Source organism: Lepidothrix coronata, unplaced genomic scaffold (genome assembly GCF_001604755.1).
Source record: "Lepidothrix coronata isolate B3197 unplaced genomic scaffold, Lepidothrix_coronata-1.0 Scaffold245, whole genome shotgun sequence".
Taxonomy (NCBI): Eukaryota; Metazoa; Chordata; class Aves; order Passeriformes; family Pipridae; genus Lepidothrix; species Lepidothrix coronata.
Genome location: NW_016690425.1, coordinates 717,838 through 738,012, shown reverse-complemented (window position 1 = coordinate 738,012; position 20,175 = coordinate 717,838). Strand labels below are relative to the sequence as shown.

Below are 20,175 nucleotides of genomic sequence, written 5' to 3'. Positions count from 1 at the left end.
TTCTCAACTACCTTGTCACAGAAGACAGAAATTGCTCAGTAATGTAAAAATTTCAGTACTCATGCAAAGTTAGGCCTCATTAAAGAATACTCTTTCTTACTGCAGTAGACAGTACTCCTCCAAAACCATACCACTGCAGCAAAATCTGCTGCTGCAGTCTAATCCCATGTCAGATTAACTGCAAACAAGAAATACAGGTAGCATTTCCCTCTGTAGAGCTACATTTTTGTTGGTTTAAAATTGAATGTAGTAGCAGTAATGGAATAAGCAATTAAAATGTAAAGTTAAACCCAAGAGCTAGGGCATTTGATGTCTTTTATGGAGTCACTGAGCTAATGCTAGTGTTTGCCTCACCCTGGAAGGAAAACATAAGCCAGGAAACAGTATTTATGCTTTTTGATGCTCCAGACATTAATTATTCAGCTATGACAAACAAAATACAGGAGGGCATCACTCAAATCTTATGCTACCTTGTTATTCTTGTTTAATGACTGCATCTTCAGTGTGCAGATTTTCTGTTGCCCCCAACTCACTAAACTTAACTATGCTACTATTCATGTCTGATTTAAAAAACAAATATCAAAGACAATCAAATTTCTATTCTGGGTCAACACCATGCCAACACAAAGCCAGGAATACACAAAGCCAGGAATACACAGTAGCACTGTGCTCTACTACTTATTTGCAGTCAGGAGGATTCCATCAACCACAAGCTGGACTGACCTGAATAATGAAAGCTTAAAACATATGCATAGCCTTTGCTGGTTTGCAGTCACTAGCACTATTACACCATCCAGTTGTGATGCCTGCTTTATGGAAGACACATGGATGCTTTCTCATTCCTCAGCTGGCCAGTATGTGTATGCTGGTGAAAATTGCCTCAAACTGCATTCACCCTGTTAAAAAACAACATGATGATTCCAAACAAAAAGATAAAATAGTCTGGTGGATATACATAAATATTTATTATCAGTTTAACTTCATTTTACTAGAAGTCTTTAAACAGTTTTTCTTTTTTATTTTTTGCCAAAATGTTGCATCTATCTGACAGAGTTGCTGCTGTCATAGCTTCCCTGCACTGGGAATGCACAGCTTACACTTAGATTCCAAAACAGTCTATTCAAGATAAAGAACCTTCAACTTTAGTGCATATGGAGCTATTTAAAGATTGGTAAGAAGAACTCCCCTTCCCCCTCCCAAATTAAGAGTCTGTTACAAAGATTTCATTATCAAAAAGTGAATATACAAATACTAAAAAATTGCTGTCTTGAAAAAGTGATTTCAGAATTTACTGTACACATTGTAACAATTTATTATATAAGCTGCTTCTACATGCAAGCAGATCTTACATTTGGTGTAAAACATTTATACACATTCTTTACAATTTGTACATATTTAAATGGCTGTATCAAACAACACCGCGCTATGGAATTTTGGAAGCAAACAACTAAAATTGGGAGGAGAAAAAGACAAGGTTTATAAAATGTGAACAAAACTCGTGACACTGAAAAGACTTAGGCTTAGTCTCGTTTGGTTTGGTTTCAGGTTATTCAGGCAGACCCAGATTTTACTTCTAGCACACAAAAGTAACACCAACACAAAACAGAGTAAGGCAACTATTGAACCAGCAGACTGTACCCATCACTTAGAATGGCTTATAGGTAAAATGCCTGTTTTAGGATTTTTATTTCCTAAAATGTTTATTTTCTAGGCACATTTTAGCAAAACTGCATTTTGGCTTTCCTGCTTGCCTATGGCAAGAATTACTGTAGTTGGTGCCCATTGTGAACACAGGTGGTGGTGGCTTTTTTGGTTTGATTCTGTGAAAAGCCAAGGCCTCAAATGGTATTTCAGTAGTATGAAAGAGGACACTGATAAAGGATGATAATCAAAGCACAGAGTTTGTGTGATAACTAATGTGGTTATTCAGTACTTTTGCCACCTTTTAGTTTGCATTAGAGGGCAACGAAAAGTTAACCCGACCCAATAGCATACCCATACCACTACACGAAGACCTGAGCTTAGTTGGAATCTGGGGACTTCTACTATTTGAGGTTAGATGTGGCAGTGTCTCCTCTGCTGAAACACTTCAAACTCTCAGAGGGGAAGCTGGCCCTGTACAGCACTAAGGAACACCAGTGCCTTATTACATAACATTGGGGGTGTCAAAGTGCTGGTATGGGAAACTGTTTTTCACATCTTCCTGAATGGCTCGTTCCTTGTTTGTACTTTGTCTTCTTACAGAGTGCATAGCGAGAAAGAGTGAGCCTGACATAAGCTCTGAGTTGGTGTGCCACAAGTACAAGATTTAGTTAGAAGGAAAAAGAAGAAAGGGAAGAATGAATTATATTTACCAGAAGTCATAATTGGAACGATGTGCCATGGCTGCATATGGGAAGCAAAACTTAAGAACAAAACATTCATTCAGATTATCATGAACATGTGCCAGAAACATACACGAATATAATTCCTCCTGGTTACTGAATTGCTAGAGAGGTCAATTGAATATAATACTATTAGTTCATTTTCTCAAGTTTGTCTGCTTTCCCACTTAAAAAAAAAAGGATACAAATGCCTAACTCTGATGTTGATTACAAGATTTTGGAAGAACATCTAATAGACACAAGTCTTCAGTAAGTCCATGGCAACACATCAGTTTGATAATTTAGATCCCTATAACTGACAGCATTATCTAGCTGTTTTTATTTAAATGATGATACAAATGGGAGAGCATTCAAGATAAGAATACCTTATCTTATGATTTAGACTGATAAAGTAAAATTTAAATAACACTTTTTTTCTACAACTGATTCTTCTTCTTCTTCTTGGGTTGTTTGTTTGGGGTTTGTTTCTGGTTTTTTTCCAGGTTTGGAGTTTTTTTTTAATTTTCTTTTTAGCAAAGGCTTTTTATTAGCATTGCCCCCACATCAGAAAAGCACTTTGGAGTTGTTCTTTATTGTTGACTACTCCTTATCCTCTACATCACAGGAAAGCGGCTGAGTGCCTGCCTCAGCTTCTGTGCAATCTGAAACAAAGAAACACAACATATTTAATATGTAGTTACTTTACACTGTGCAGAAATATGATTGCAGAGTAAGAAATTAATTGTTTCCTCATTTGATGAAAAACTGCAGGTTTTACTGCAGGTTTTGTGTATGTAACAAATGTGGATAGAGCCTTTCCCAAATCTTCATCTGCGAAGCCTAGCCATGATGATGATGTGTATGTAGGACTCTCAAAGCATTCCATTATAAAGACTTTCCTTCTCATATATACACTTTCTGCCTTGCTCATTTTGTACTTTCACTACTAAGGTTGTGTTGGAGAAAGCATTGTAGGCAGGGCTGTCATCCTGCCTATTTGCTTAACTAGCACTGCACTACACAGGACAGCTACAGGAACAAAGCCAGATTTTTCAGGAAACTCACTTCCCTACTGAAACAAGGCTGAAATATCAGAACAGAGCTTCTGTGCACTTCCCACAGCTCTCATGGTAGCCAGTATCCCACATATGAACAGGTACTGGGGGAGAGAGGAGTGGTACAAGGAAACTGGTGAGGCTGCAACCAGGAGGGTCAGAACAGACTGGACAAGAGTCTGAAAGAAGGTAAGGGGAAACCTATTCCTAACCTCCATCAGATGTGTCAGAGAAAGTAAGCAAAGTAACCTCATGGGGACCTAAAGTTGTTGTCCACTAAAGATATCTCAGAAGTCCCACTGACAAATTTTACTGCTGTGAAGGGCAACCAGTTATTTATGAGACTCCTTTAAGTGATAGAAGTCAGTTTCCAGCACACTCAGACTTGCATGTTTTACCAGTATACCACATTAGAAAATTTATTTTCTGGTTTAATTATAAAAGCACAAGGAATGAGAAGAGTTGTAGGCCAAGTGCTCCATGTTAACATGTTGAATGTCACCTAAACCCCTCCTGTCCCTTGTGCCCCACACTTGTGTACATTAGGCTTTAAATCACGAAAGCTTCCCTTCTTGCTCCCATCCTATGGGAGGAAAGTTCTGTTCAAATGTTTTACTGTTATATTCAGTGCAGTAGGCCTTGTTTACTGCACATCAGAGAACTAAAATTCTTTACCCTAGTAATGGCATTGAAAAAAACCCCTTAAGCTGTCAACAATAATGTTTCTGAAGACTGTTTTTTAGTTCTAATAGGTATGATAGTCATGTACCTAGGACAGTATCTGTAGGAAAATATTATTTTAACTCATTCTTTGGAATGTGGCTTTTTTAACAATACGTTTTACAATTTTTTGTACAATTCTTCAAATATCTGCTCTATGGGAGAGGCTCATACAAAAAGATGGATTAAGTACTGTGAGTATTTCTTATAAAAGTAGCACAGCACATTCCAAGAAAACAGCACTGAAATACTGCACCTTACCGTTTCATAAAACTGTGCCTGCTGCTCCAGATAGAGACGAATGACGCTGTTGTAGTCATAAATCCGGTTACTGTGGAAGTGATTCATCTCAGCTGCAATGAGACCCAGGAGACAAATTATTTTAGAGAAGCATTTGTAATTAGGAACAGTTGCACTCAGTTCAGGTTGGTAACTGTGCAACAGACTGAGTGTCCAGCCCTGCCAGCACAGTTACCGTTCTCATGCTTCCACAACCTGTTTTGCCTGCAGCAATCAAGTTATAATGGAACTGTTTGTAAAATTGGTAGGGTGTCGGTTACGCACTGATAAAATCTGGACACTTCCTGGACAAAGACAGGTTCTTGTATTACAGTACTCAGGTGCACAAAGATTCAATAAAAAACACAAGCAAAATTTTCTCCTACTGAGGTAACTGCTCTTTCCTGAAGTGTTTCCAACAGATTTTGGCTAGGACATTCAGATTTCCAAGGGTATGGATATCAAGTCATAAGCCACAGCTGTAAATATTTAGCTCAAAATAATAATAATAAAAAAAGATACAGCCAGTACTGTCTGACCCATTCTTGAATGAGGCTATTTCAACAGATACCTGAGAACCAGAATTACTGAATCCATAACACCTTACATCACTTTCTACATCTCTTGTCAGATCACAGCTTAGGGCTGAAAGAAAAAGTTAAAATATATTTTGAGATATCAATAGAGGGAGAAGAAATATTCTAGATTGCAAAAGTCATCCTAGAAGCCTCTTCCACAATTGCCAGGTATACAGCACAATCCTCTTCTGTTGCTGTGACCAGGAAGAAGGGGGTGGGGAGTTTTCTTCATTGTTTTTAAAATCAATTTTGTGTGCTACGCTGACTTTGTCACATAAAATATTGAGTACTCTTGGCTTTAAGACAGCTAAAAAAGATGCAACTCCCTCAGCAATGAGTAATCTCACTGAAGTCAATAAAAGGATGCACTTAAGGGCTTGATATCCTGCAGGACTGAGCCCTGACTCCTCACTTTCCTGGTTTTTCAAGTGCAGTGTCCTGCATCTCATATTTACAACACCTCTAACCTAAAGAGGAAAAAATTCATTCAGTGAACATCCAGGAAATAAAATCTTATTCACAAGAACATGAATCTCAACTGAATCATCTGACTAAACCGTGAGTCAGAAAAACACCTCTGCACATGATGAACTGCTTCTTGTACCAGGGTCAATGCTTTTAAATTTGAGACATTATCACTTCAAAATCAAAGAATCAGCCTGGGGCAGTTGTTTTGGGATTTTTAATTGCATTTTCAAAACATGTATCTTTTGCTATAGCAATGTGAGATTTAAAAAAAAAAAGGAGGGGAAGGGGTGCAAAATAGCTGCAATTCAAGAAAATCTAAGCAGGTTACAAAAAAACCGCTCTACAAACAACCCATGCCTAGCTCTTATTCCAGTACAAAGATTTTCTTTCAAAGTATGTTACTTAACAGATGTCTTTCAGAGGTCTATAACTTTGCCATTTAGCTCAAAATTTGGTTTACCTTGTAGTGCATAAGCCATGGTGCTCACGCGTTTCACCATGTTCTGTTTGTCTTGTGGCGTTATTTTACTGGTTGCAACTAACTTATCACTTTCCTTCACTCTTTCTATTGCTCCCTGTAGAAACCAAATGCAGAAAAGATTAAAACAGTAGTCAACTTAGAGGTCTCTGTAGTAACCTAAAACACAACTAGCCACATTTTGAGTTTGCATGCTATACATATATATACACACACAATGACTGATTCTGCCTTCTCACATTTTCATCCAAAGTTTGTTATTTCACTTCATTGCCTTCAAGAGTCCTTGCAAAAAGTGAATTCAAACACAGGCATGAACAGTCATCAGCAAATTGGGTTTGGTTCAGGCAGTAATGCACAAGGGTATATACAAAAAGGACAAAAGGACCAAGTTTCAAAATACAGTTTTAGTATCAACCATCACATAAGACTCAAATATTACAAATTTACACTACTGCTATTCACTACACTGGGACATGAAGAAAGTCATGAAGCTTCTACTGCTCTCTTATAGCAGAAAGTCATAATATTCTCAAATCTTGAAAGAAGTTCTAGTTTCCTTCCCCTCTAAGTACTTCTTATTTTAAAAATCAACACATCAGTTTCACAGAATTTTTAGTGTTTCTAGAAACAGGGGCCAGGCTGCAGCACAAATGCAGTGTACCAGACCACCACTTTTGCTGCTGTCCCTACTGCCCAACCCTTGAAAGGAAAGGCTCTTCACATACCTTATGAGCTGCTATGATGTCAGGGAAGCAACCGAGAAATCCCTTATATTCATGATTCGTTTCCATCAAAAAGTGAAGATCTTTCTTTGGCTAATAAACAAAGTATAAGCATTAGTAAAACTGTCTGTGGCATATTAACAATCACAGAAGAGAAACTATGATGGCAAAAAAGGGTGAAGGGGAAAAAAAGGAATGAAAGGATACAAAAAAACCAAACCAAAATATTGTTTATTGAAAGTTTTTCTTATATGAAAAGGTTTTTATTAAAATATAAGCCTTTTAGAGAAAGGCACTGAGCATCAGTGAGCAGATACCTCTGTTCCTTGTTTTACTCAACACTAACTTACGAAGTGAGGGGTTTTGCCCTTAATTTTCAAGCAAGATGACTTACCAATACAACCTCATTACATGTATAATCTCATTACATATACAAATATGTACAGGCAAAGGTGCATCTTCTTAGTTGTCAACCAGGAAAGCTGTTTTAAGAATCTTGTCTCAACCTTGAGATAAACAGGATCTGCATTTTGGATACTTTAAGCTTAACAGACTAAAGACCAATTTATTACTTGAACACCAATCAAGGTTTATTTAAGCTAGATTTTTACTGAAGCAAGCAACTGCATGTCAAAGCAATGAAACACAGCCAAGATCTGGATCCTGTTGACATCTGGAGAGTGCACAGGGAAGGCAGAAACCCTATCCTTGGTTAATCACTGTTTTGTATCAGTAACAAAGGCAGCTCACTGACATCAGAAAACAAATATATTTAAAGAGGAAGTAAAAATTTTAGTATTTTAGAAACCAGAATGTGGCTTTCTGATCCAACTGAAATACCCTCACATCACATCCCCTCTACGCTGAAGCAGTGAAGAAAGGAAGATGAAAGTGCATTAGAAAGTGTTAATAGCAATTTCATTTAATTGGCCTACAGCACTAGCAGTTATGTTTTAACAGAAGAGAAAAAAAAGTCAGAAGCATCCAAAAGGTGACATGTTTGTACACAGTATGCCAATGCATTCATAATACTCCTACCTGATCTGCTACAAGACTGGCAATTTCTTCATAGGTTTTCCCTGCTTCTGTTATTGCTCCATTGAGATCAGATTCTCCTAAAAGTAAACATAAACGTTCAAATTACAGTAAGTCAATTACAACAAGAAACTTGCCTTGATTCAAGGCAAATTTACAAAATAGTTTATTTTAAGTAATAAATACCTTGCCATCCTTTTACAACCAACAATAATAAAGAATTTAGAAAAATATTAAAGGAGGAATAAACAGAAGATCTTGTAGAAAATGAAAGTTCTAACACAGTATTAGCACTATTTACTAAAAACTACAACTATTTTTGTAGTTTAAGAACATAGATAATCCCCCATATGTGGCAACAGAAGTGTACCAGAATGGAAAGGAAGGAAGAATAAGGAGGGTGACAAGAGAAGATCAGCTAACAAAACTGAAGAACACCTGATGTTCTGATTTTTAGTAAATGATTTTCATACCTTATAAGCAGTCAATTCTGCACAATGCCCTACAAAATAGTGATGCTATCCCTGAGCTCTCCAAGAGTGCTGGACCATAGGTCAATGGGCAGATAAGCAGAAGGAGGCTCGAGTAACTTTTTTTCCTTGCCAACAAGATTTCTGACCCTTTAGGGAACTCTCAGATAAAATTTTCAAGGTCTGTAAAAATCACTGGCTTTCAGAGTGAGTTTCTAACTTTCATCATCATACAAAAGAGATCAAAGGGCCCAACAATCTACACTTAACAATACAGACATCACCACAAATCCTAAGCTAGACAACATCACAAGCACTCATAACACTGTATTACTAACAGGACAATACTACGTGGGACAAAGATGGAAACAAGCCTTACATTCTTGTATTTTTCGTGCCACTTCACTTTCCCAAAAGACCACAGACTTTTTCCATCCTTTTTAGCTTGTCCAAAGCATGCAGTCAACGGTACAGAAAGCAAATTGAGGTAGAGAGTAGAAAGGGGAAGGTATAGTTTGCAGATATCAAACTTCGGTTTAAGAAAAAAATATGTCTTGATATTAAGCAGGAGTTAATCTTTTATGAACGTTTTGGTTTTATTCTATAGATATTAATCAGTGACTTTATTGAAAATTACCATCGATTTCATTAACGATTAATCTGAACATTAGTATCTTCTTTTACTATAACATATGGTTTAATCTATGTTAGAGATTTATTATATAGGATCCCTTCATTTTAGCATGTCCTAAAGGAAACAATGACTGAATGTTGCTTCAGGTCTATCAATCGATTCTTACTTTCCATTAGACTGGTTTCATAAAGTTCAAAACCTTTGAGGGAAAAGTGACCGATCCTAAAAACTAATAAGTCCAGTAACAAAACACTGCTAAAGAAATCATTATTTTTCTCCTATTTGAGCCTATTAGGATAAAATAAAACTAAAACTACCATAAATTCCCATTGTGAGATCTAAGAGGTATATAATTCAGAAGATAACTTTGTCTTTTTTGTAAAATAATAAAAAAACCCTGTAGGTGATAAATTTCATTATTTTGAGCAGGCTTAAATAATTCAGTATTTCAGAATTCCCATGTCTGCTCAGAAGGAACCTGGAAGTAACTCCTGCTTTTGTGTTAAAACATGGGGTGGATTTAGAGTCAGAAGCCAGGTTGGTCTAGATGATGCTGTTCATTTTATAATGCCGTAAAAGACAATGACTTTTCCTATCTGGACAAAAAGAAAGAGGAAGAGCATGTATATTTAAGTTGAAAGAGAAAATCCTCCCTTTCTGTGCAGAGCTGACTCAAGGAACCTTCATAGAATCTGGACACACCCTCCCAACACTGATCCTCTTTCATTTGGGGCAGCAGGGCATAAAAACAGCTTGTAGAAGGCACAGGGTGCATTAAGAGTTTTTTCTACTAGCAGAGGCATTCATATGTCTCCAAAAGTAGGGCTAAGGGATAGTATACCTAAAAGTTGTTCCAAACAGTGGATCCCAACAATAGATAGGCACACCAGTGGTAGATAAATTTCTGCAGCTGCTCAAGCTGCATCCTTTTGTTCTACCGTCTCTTTTTTGGGTAGTGCTGGGGCATTCTTAAAGAGTCAGAGTTCATCTCTCACCTGAAGCACCCGTCAAGTTACACATTATCAGCAGTGTCATGCCATGCTCACTCATGTAGGTCACTCCCTACACCAGTCCACCTGTCAGAGATACCACTTGCAACTCACGTGGCCATCCATCAGAACTTGAATTCCAGCAGCAGATTGCTCACAATTACTTTTTCAGCATGGGTTTTGGTCAGAGTTTTGTTAATTGGATAGGGAAGAGTCTCTAGCATTCTCAGCTTCTGAACTGATGCAGCTTCTTAACTCAAACCACGAAAGCTGAGCTGAGTCCTAGTGCGAGGATATACCAGGGTGTCAGGGGTTCTTTAATCAAGAGAAAAGTAGAAAGCCCCAAGCACTTCTGGCATTTATAACAAAAATATGCCAGTGTGCAAGAAACAGAGGGGGCTTAAAAGCATTGACTGAAGGTAGTTATAAAAAGAACAGTTAAAATGGCCAGTAATATTCTACAGATATTTTAATCCAACCAGAGGGAGAAACTGATATTTTTGTTTACAGACCTGCATACTGTCACAAGGAGATGAAGGAAGATGTAAAACTATAACGAGCCTTTTGGAGATGTTTGATAAAGGATCTCTTAGCAGTTCAACTGCTTTGTAAAAGCCAAGGATAATAATTTCTGAAGGAATACACCAGACATATTGAGGGAACTAATAATCTATAAGGTTTGACTGGGACAGCAGAATTTTTTTTTTCAAGAAGTGTTTTTGTTTTCTTTTCTTTCAAAGCATGTTTTAATATAATTCAATGAAAAAATTGTAAAGTTTGATGTACTAGTAGCAAATTCTTGCAGCAAAATTTTTCTTGATAAGCACATCTCAGACTGATGAGTTTAGCACACAAGAAGATTTTAAGGCAAGATTTTTGTTGCTAGCTGGCAGGATAGTGAAACTTGCATGTGCATGTAACACCCTAACAGAATTCCTGAGGGGTGATGTGGGATTAAGAGATTTTACTATGGTTGAATGGCATACCCATCATTCACGTTTTCTTAATATAGGAGAAAGTCTCATCCAGATTTGGTGCTGCAAACGAGAAGCCATGCTATTTACGGCTGTGTTGACCTAAGAGCATCATACGATACAGTAAGATAGGCAACATACTGCCAGGCTGAAAGACACTTCCAGGCATGTTCTGGTGCTGTCCAATATGCATTTTTAGACAAGGATCATACTTGCCAAACACACACACATTCTTAAAGCCAATTGGACAGTATATAGGCCCAAGGACAATTTAAATCAGAACCTCTCAATGTGTCCTTAATAGTTTTAAAGGTATCTTTGCCTCTGCAAATACTGGGGACAGATTGCTAATATGTACTGTGGCTGGCAAGGCTCATTCTGTAGCACGAGAAAAAGAGCTCGTGTGAGTCAGATTAACAAGTGCATCTTGCCTGGTGCAGTCTTAAACATTTTAGGCTGGAAATCAGAAAAGGCAGTAGACATTTGCAGAGGAAACAGGCAGCACTGATGAAAGTGGTGAGGACAGTAGATACGTCCCATCCTAACTATGCAAATGAACCAACTAACAGTGTATTCAGTATGTCAGAAGTCAGCTACCGGTAGCTGGAAGTGTTTGTGTCATCAAATCAGTCGCTGCAATCTTCAGTATGCTTGAACTTCTGGAACTCTAGTATTTAAACAAACCAACCAACCCCTCAAAACAAACAAACAAACCCACAAACAAACAAAACCCTCAAAACAAACAAACAAACCAAACCCAAAAGGCAAGGATGAAGAGATTCAGTTCCCAACAGAAAGTGAACTGAGTGCCTTTAAGCATGGCTGAATGAGCCATTCCTCTTTACTGATGGTCCAGAAAAATCATACCTCATACTCAGCCTAGATACTACTTCTTCATTTGAAGGAATGTGCCCTCTTTTAAATACTGAGATCAGGAAAGCTGCATCCTATCGGTTTAAATCCAGGTGCTTACATCTCTTGCACAGAATCGGCTTAATCCACAGACCTGTACCACATGGAATGATCAAGTGAAATTGTACATGAACAGCAGGCAGGACAAAGTGAAGGCAGCAGTGATGAAGATATTTAAAAGCCACATGTCCATTGTACTTGCTCTCTCTTCCTGGGAACTCCAATTAAAAAATAAAGAATCCTATATATTATTAATTCAGAAAAAATACACTGGTATACCAGTTATTGAAAAGAGCAAAATATATGGAATCAGAGCAAAGGCATGTGTGGGAAGGGAACTTTCTGCAACAAGATACTAGGGTGCAACCAGACACAACTGGGCAAACGGCAAAGAGACATCCTTGCCTTGTTCTCAAGCATCATGGGATCTATTTTTTCATACCATTCCAAGATGCTGGAAATCAAATTGAAGCTTTCCTTCACTTGCTGATCTGCAATTTTGTATCCTTGCTTTAAGCCATATTGTTTTCCCTTTACCCTGGCAAAAAATGTGTGTCATAGCTCAAGCAATTTTCAGTCCTTTTTCAAGAATTCTTGCTGCAGATTCTATCCAGCTAGGACTTACAGTTTTCTAACCCATGCTAAGAGTACATAACCATGCAAATCCTTTACTTCATTCTCACATCCAAAAGTAATTTTTTAGGCAATATGCTGTGCTCCAATTCTAACTAAGCAGTCATCCTGTTGAAGAACAGGACACAGATGAGAGCAAACTACAGGGACTATGCCTATTTCCAATGCTTCCAGCCACAGAGAATCTGAGTTTCAGAAGGTTGTACTTTAATACATGGTTTATGGGGCAAAATGTTCTAAGAGTACAAAGCAAGAGATAAATGAGTAATCAGAGTAAGTACTGGTCAACTAATAGTTCAAAGACAGAAACATTTCAGGAAGCCTCTATGCTATAACATATAAGGTTTTAGAACACAGCAAATTTGCTATGAAGTCTAGAAAAAAAAACAAAAGCCAAACACATTTGAAAGGAGAATTCCAGAGGAAACTGACTCAATAGGCTTCCTCCATATATGAGGAAATATTTTCCAGTTATCTGGAAAACATCAGCAAAGCTTAACATATCAAAGCAGGATTTGAAGTTTGATCTAAAGATTACATTTTAGGAGAACTTTGAGCAATTGATGCCCTCCTTTTCCCTCCCACAACTTTCATACCTAAGATGACAGGCTCTATTTTAGGGCTCTTGAAAAGAAGCAAGGGTGAAGGACAAGAAAAGGCTACAGTAGCCAACCCTCCAGCCCACATAATCGATTACAAAATACTGTAATACGTTTTCCATCCTCATGTGGAGTTGTTGTATCATGAAGTCACACAATAGTTCTGTGACAACTATTTTCAGTGCCACATTTTCTTCCCTTTCCTTTTGAAATCACAAAAAATGCTACAGCAGGTTTTGTCAGTGAGGTCAGTGACCAGATTATATATTAAAAGATCAAGCTAAACTCCTCCACCACCACTAACACACCACATGATTATACAGTGAGAGAAAACGTGACTGCAAACTAGAATATGAAAACCCTATAATATACACAGGGAAACAAGTTTTCAATATGTTTTCCGGAATCATGTTTGACATCTAAAGCTCAAAGAGGAAAGCATTAAGGTCTTCAGAAAAAAAAAAAGGTAGCATGATATAATTAAAATACCTCTTTTAAAGTACAAATGAAGCTATAGAAGTACCTTGGTATCCACTAGTGCTGAAGACCAGTGCCAGGGTCTGCAATGCTTTTCCTATCTTCTGGTATTCCTTGGGTAGTGCTGAAAGTGGGAAAAGGATAAGGAAAAGAGGGGAAACAGAAGAAAAAAGCCCATAAGGGTAAGTGAGATTAAATCTGCAGCATTTCCAAAACTTGGTAGAAGCAGATGTCAAAAATAAGTTTCATGTTTCCTCTAGTGACACATTTACAATTATGTTCTTACCCCCTCCCCTGCTATACATGTTACAAAACTGGATAAAGCAATTGCAATCTGTACTCTTGAAAGGTACAAACAGTTAGGGGAACAGTGTGTGAATGCTATTAGAAAACAAAAAAAATTCACTGCACTCCTAGCTCTGTCCTCCTAAGCAATTGGTGAGATTTTTTTTCCCTCCCCGTCATGGGGGGAGAGAGGAAGTGCAGGAACATGATATGGAGATTTTAAGGGAAGAGATTATTATACAGATCTATAATGTCTAAACTCTCCTCAAATCATGAATTTTATATTTAAAGGCACCAGAAATGAAGATTATCTAGGGATAAAAATTAATGCAAGTATCTGAATAATAAAATTGTTTTTATAATCTGTTTATTGAACACGCATGCATAAATTGCTTCATCACAATTAACTCAATCAGCTGTGATTTATGAATGCATTCATTATTAACACTTTGAATAGCACCACTCCAGAAGCTTAAAAAGCAATCTGAAAAGCGAAAGCAATTTTTTATATGCTACCTATGCTAGCAGAAAAAACCCCAAGTAGATGTGGATTTTCTTATTAAATATTTGTATTCAGAGGGTACACTGTTCAAGCAAATAGAAGGTTTTTAACTGCCCTAGCATTAATTACAACCTGATTTTTACAGAAGAACCCCTTTGTGTGGTATAAAAAACACCACAAAAACCAAAACCAAAAACCAAGCCCCCCAAACTACATAATTTTATTGATTATCTTTGATCAAGCTCTTGTCCAGAAGTTAGACTATTTATGAGAACTGGTATGTCTTATACAACAAGTAAAATTCAGACTACTAGAATTCTCTTATCAGCCATTAAATTGTTACTGAATTCCCAGTGTAGACTTCAGTGAAGATTGGTTTCTTTTCACTTGCATTTAAGAAGTTTCCACTGCAAGTAATTTTAAATATCATTGAATGGAAGGCACGTAATTATGGTTCAGGAAGTGCCAAAAATACTTCTGATTAAGAGTCAGGACTAGAGCTGACAGGGAACTTAAAACCTAAGAGACTAATAAAATTCTTCAGTTTTGCATGTCCCAATTTACTTGTCTCTTTTTTTGCATTCAGTATGAATGTCTGGAAATTAAAAGTTAATTTTTTTGACACAGTCATAATTGTATTACTGCATTTATGCTAACTAATTAATAGCTGTAAGTATTAGAAGAGTCATTCAATATCTTAAGCACTAGTGTCATAAGTGTAGGAAGATTTTAGCAGTTAAAATAATACTGAATTTCTACTGTAAGCACAAGTCACAGCCAGCCCTTTGTTTGATCATTGCTTCTATAACTGCAAAGCAATACCATTTTTCTAGTCTCATCTGAGGAACCTTATTCCTTCCCTGCTCTTCACTTTCCTCTCAGTATAATTTCCTAATGAAGCAAGATCTGTACCATGTTAGAGCTCTGTAATGTGTTAGACTATTTTTGACCAGCAGGAATGTCAGTGACATGTAGAAGGAAACCCTCTCATTCAAAGTGGGGAAACATAAATAATTTAAAGTTAACATCCTATAGATGCTCAAGTCTAGTGTAATCACTGCCACAAGAGATGGGGCTTCTACACTTCCCATCCTTTCTGGTCAGCCCCAGATATTCAACTGCAGTGTTAGATTAGAAAGAGGCAAAAAGATAACTCAGGAGATGTACTTACTCCAAAGTCTGGGGGCAATGTTTTTTTGTGGGAGTTAAAAGGAGGGGGAAAAAATTAAGGAGATTTGAGGAGATTTATGTGATAGATCTTTGGTTGCCAGACACTACAGCCTGCCCTGAAGTGTTTCTTATTATGATCCTCAGCTGTAGTACCTGCTTCCTTTCAATAGCTGCCTTGTGGTGGCCACAAACACTGAACACTGCTGTGGACTAGGAAATTAGAGCCCAGGCAGAGTCATAGGGACTTGAAGTTCTGCAACCCTAAATATCTGTGGGAAGGAAGAGACAAGATAGGAAAAAAAAAGAATTGGGCTAAAGATTAAGTTAGAATCAAGTTGGTTTTTCTTTTCTTTTTCTCTTAAACTCATTTCATCTTTAAATCACTCCTCCTGGCATGCAATAATCCTAAATAAGGGGTTAATAAGATGCAATTATTTATGATTTCATCAAATAGACAGGTCTACTTTGCCCATGTCACTAAAATGTAGTTAAATGACAAATATATGTGGACACGTCCTATAAGGGCTTTAGCTACATTGCTAGAATTATTTAACTTTGAATATTTTTAAACCTATGGGCAGGGACCAGATATTTCTCTTATGAGATAAAGAAAAAAAAAAAACAACCCAACAAAAAAACCCACATCAAACATACCAACAAAAAACTTGCACAATTTATACTCGCAGACACTGAAAGCAGCCAGAATGCTGCACAATTCTCATTATAATTTAGGATTTCCTTTAGTTTTAAGATGTGCCTTGAATTATAGACATCAAAACCAACAATAACAACAAAAAACCAAACCAACCAGAGAAAAATCAAGACAGAAATGACTGCTGAGTTCAGAAGGACACTTACGCCCTGTACACCTCTTCCAGTGCTCTTGTCCCACGGTCAGCAGCTCTTTAACTCCATCATCCATTGCTTTGGTGAACCTACCCACTGCATCACATTTCTGTTCTCTGTGGCATTTTAAAAAAGCAGAAACAAAAAGCAGTTTAATAGATGCATAATGCTAACTTTAAACACAATACTGAAATGTTTAGTAGTGCCAACTAGGTCTTAAAAACATATCGGAGAAATAAATAAATTCCTTCAAATCTCTGCCATTTCACTGAGTTCAGAATTCCCCTCCTTAGATAGAGGCATTGTTCATTTTGTTTTTCACCCTCTTCTAGAGACAAGGTACTGGACTATCATTCTTGTTATGGTTAGATACCTTCCAAAAAAAAAAAAAGAAAAGCTGCTGCCTAAATACCCAAATATCCTCCCCAATGAGATCAAATCATAACAGAACAGCAAAATCTGATCTGAGGATGATGCATGCCTAGAGCACTTAATAATTAAATATAAGGACCCTACATTGGTGGGATTTACATGTTAAGAGTAACAGAAGTAGTAAAATTCTTACAACAATGAAAAAACATTAAGAAAGTAACTGTTCCAGATGTTTTACTGGAAGTCTAATATAGGTGAATAAAAGTAATGTAGCAGTTCTCCTAGGGAAACATATAAGCATAGTTTCATATTATATTGACAATACCATTGTGCTGAGTTGTATTATAGGGAGAAAAAAAAAAAATCAGTGATGCTCAAAAGAGAATTCTGAACTAGTACGTGCCTTTTTACTCTTCTTTAGGCATGTTTTCACGCAGCTATCAAAGTTTTCCATTAACACAGCTTTGTGTACACAGTAATGATCTGTGAACTCTACAGAAGAAAACTAAGCATTTATAATTTTCAGTGATAATTATTTAAACTGCATCAGATCTTACAAATACTCTCAGCCAAATGCAGCATGAGACAGCTTTCATAGCAAGGTGACACTGAGCAACTCCCTAGAGCCTCGGCAGCAGCTCCAGCTGTGGCCCAACCAACTAAGAGGCTCTCACCTCCCCACCAGCACTTCCTTCCTCAGGTGGAAACCCTACACAAAGAGTTATTTGCACAGAAACAGCACCTGGGCTTTCCAAGAGACTCTTGTTTTACTCCCCTTATCCCAGTAGCAAAACATCTTTTAATTTTCTGTACTTCATACTTTATGGTATCATGATCACAGAAAGAGCTCATGAACCAGCACAGGATTATCACCCTTCAATCAAAACCAGGATGACACAGGACTGTCAAAGTATTAACAAAATTGTTTCAGTAAATAGTATCTTTGCACTGAAGAACCTAAGAATTATTGAACAAGACGGCTTGTCCACTTACAGGAGTAATGGCTTTCAACTGCACTCATACACTTTTAAGAGCACTCCCAGGCACTAGAACATGTGGACATCTGAGACATTACAGCCACCCCTGCAATTGCTTGGAAATAGGTCTTCAGAACCAATCCAGGCTGCCAGCCCCAGCCAGGAACCCACACCCTCTGGTGAGCATTCCCCACAGGCTGCTTGTCTCCCCTCCGTATTTGAGGACAAACTGTTAGCAGACCATATGCTGATCGCTCTCTGCCAGGGTTCTGTATGTAGTACATACCCTCTCCTAAACTAGGGTTTGAAATCTTCCTTCTCGTTCACCCCTTCAGCTTTTATGCCACTGGGATATACATAAACCACATCACTTAGGAAAAGTAGTCAAGTTTGAAATCCTCACGTTCAAAGTGGAAGTGACCTAAAAATGTCCATGTTTTTAACTAGTACAGATCTGCTACCACACAGCTATTATACCTGTCTTAATACGCACTGAATTACTTGGATAAAGCCTATGCTGCGATATTTCCAGTTGTAGGTACATTACTGCTTTGCTGCTATAAAAACTTCTATCTAGTTTATCGACACAAAGTTTCTGTGTTCTACAACAGCAAGCAATGCGTGCCATGCATACTACAGATCTTATAAGAAAAATTATTAAGCCTAAAGGAGTGAAATAAAGGCTGCAGAATAAATCCGATCTTTCGCACTATGAAACCCAAAGGTCTATCACCAAGAGAACTATACATTAAGAAGTGTACAACATATACATATATAAAATAAATATATCCATTTGAACTTCCAGAAGGATATCTCAAAAAATTTATTAACCCATTTAAAATGAAATTTGGTAATTTAATTCACTTTTAATTTTTAATAGCTTTCCATGGATTACTGATATTAGAATCATACTGTGAGTGCAATATATACAACTATTTTACAGAAATACTGTTTTCCTTATTGGTCCACCTACAGTTATCCTAAGCTACTTGGTAAGTCTAGCACTTTTTTCTATTGTCGGAGGATTAGAGATCAAAATATTCTTCCATGGCAATATAAAACATAACTCCGTAGGATATGATAGTACTCTATTCCATCAACTAGGTTTACATAAATTGTTTTAGGTTTAGTATTCCAACACTGAAGTCAAAGAGACATCACACGGAGTTCCACCAAGCTTTGGAGGGCTTGATATGAAAATCTCATATTTAAACAATTTTTCAGCTCTGCCTTGATGAATATCTCTTCAAATCCATGGATATGTGTGCACACTTACTATTTGAGTTTTGTATTAGCTCGGTATCAGTTGTACACCCAGATACATAATGCCCATCCAAAAATAAACCACCTTACATTTCTACCATATCCAAGTCAGGAGCTTCTGGTTCCATTGTAGAAAAGATCAGGACTCCTACAGTTTCATCTTTTTCTGCCTTCCGCTTTCCAGTTTTCCACTCCTTAAGAAAAAAAAAAAAAGAGACAAAAGAGGTTTTTAAGACCAGATTGGATAATTTACTCTTTCAGCAAGATCTATGTGTACTTAGAAGTGTGATTATTTTGAGGAGAAAGAAGCAGAGTTTTCCTGTTTATTTCCTCATTTATAACAGAGTTGGAGCTCAACCATAAAGAAACCGTTATTTACTTAAGGTTTATTTACTTTATTTATTATTTAGTGAAGATATTAAAACCTCTTTCTCAAAAAAAGTATAAAATAAAATATGTGTATGTGTAATAAAAAATGGCTGTTTATATCAGACTGCAGCATAATGCTTTGACAACCCATTTCAGTGAAAAATTGTGGTTTTGAGGGAGGGGGTTTTTTCTAGATACCATATAGGATCAGACACAACCTAGATCTACTATGAAGTAGCTTTTGTTAGCAGAGCAGTACCACTCAGAGGATCACAGTGATTAGTAAATCCAGCAGAGACAGAGCAAGGCAACAGTCAAAAGAGTATTTATGTATTATTCTGTCCTCTGATGGAGGACACAAACTGTCCCTTAAAAGACTGGCAATAAAGCTACTTTGAAGAGCACAACTCTGTTGGAATGGTATATAGCATTTCACATAAGCAACTTCATGCCTTGTTTTGATCACTCAGCTGAGTTAGGAAATGCAGCAGTTTCCAGCCTGTCACTACTGCCCACAGGGGCAGTATGAGGCAAACAAGGCGACTACAGAGCTGAACTCTTGGTTTGAAGGGAAATTTGAGGGGGACAGCAGTGCCTCAGTCTGTGTATGAACTTCATCTCCCACCTTCTCATCTCGGAAATTGAGGAATTGCTGGAAAACTTCACTTTCTGAGACAACAGGATGGCGACACATTCTCGTCATCCAAGCTTGCAGTCTCTCCATACGCATTTTGATAAATTCTTCTTCAAAGCGCCCTGTTATATATTGAACAATAATTATTACATTTCTACTCTAGCACCCTCAATTTTTTTTCTTTAATTTAAACTGAAACAGAACCTGTAATTCATCTGGTGAGTTATTAACCATTTAATGACTCAGAACTTACAAGAAGGAAATATTGCTGACAAATCAGAACAATCATAAATTACAGTATAGTCATTACTGACCAAGAGTCCTCTTTTTTAAGATTGCCATGAAATATAAAAAAACCCATAACATCC

The 20,175-nt window shown here is 37.2% G+C and overlaps 1 protein-coding gene across 3 annotated transcripts in view; it reads right to left on the bottom strand.

Annotated features, from left to right (window-relative positions):
* Positions 1–943: 943 nt before the first annotated feature.
* The window catches only part of SNX9 (sorting nexin 9), a 60,366-nt gene continuing 41,134 nt past the window's right edge, over positions 944–20,175 (bottom strand). For 2 of the 3 annotated variants that reach the window (XM_017834930.1, XM_017834931.1), the window contains exons 10-18: positions 19,799–19,929; positions 18,895–18,998; positions 16,205–16,308; positions 13,436–13,513; positions 7,705–7,781; positions 6,670–6,759; positions 5,924–6,038; positions 4,400–4,491; positions 2,905–3,025 (exon numbers count right to left, since the gene is read on the bottom strand). In XM_017834930.1, the coding sequence (XP_017690419.1) occupies positions 2,978–3,025; positions 4,400–4,491; positions 5,924–6,038; positions 6,670–6,759; positions 7,705–7,781; positions 13,436–13,513; positions 16,205–16,308; positions 18,895–18,998; positions 19,799–19,929 (839 nt within the window). In that variant the 3' untranslated portion in view covers positions 2,905–2,977. Of the gene's footprint in view, positions 3,026–4,399; positions 4,492–5,923; positions 6,039–6,669; positions 6,760–7,704; positions 7,782–13,435; positions 13,514–16,204; positions 16,309–18,894; positions 18,999–19,798; positions 19,930–20,175 lie in introns of all 3 variants that reach the window. The other variant, XM_017834928.1, reaches the window with a different exon arrangement.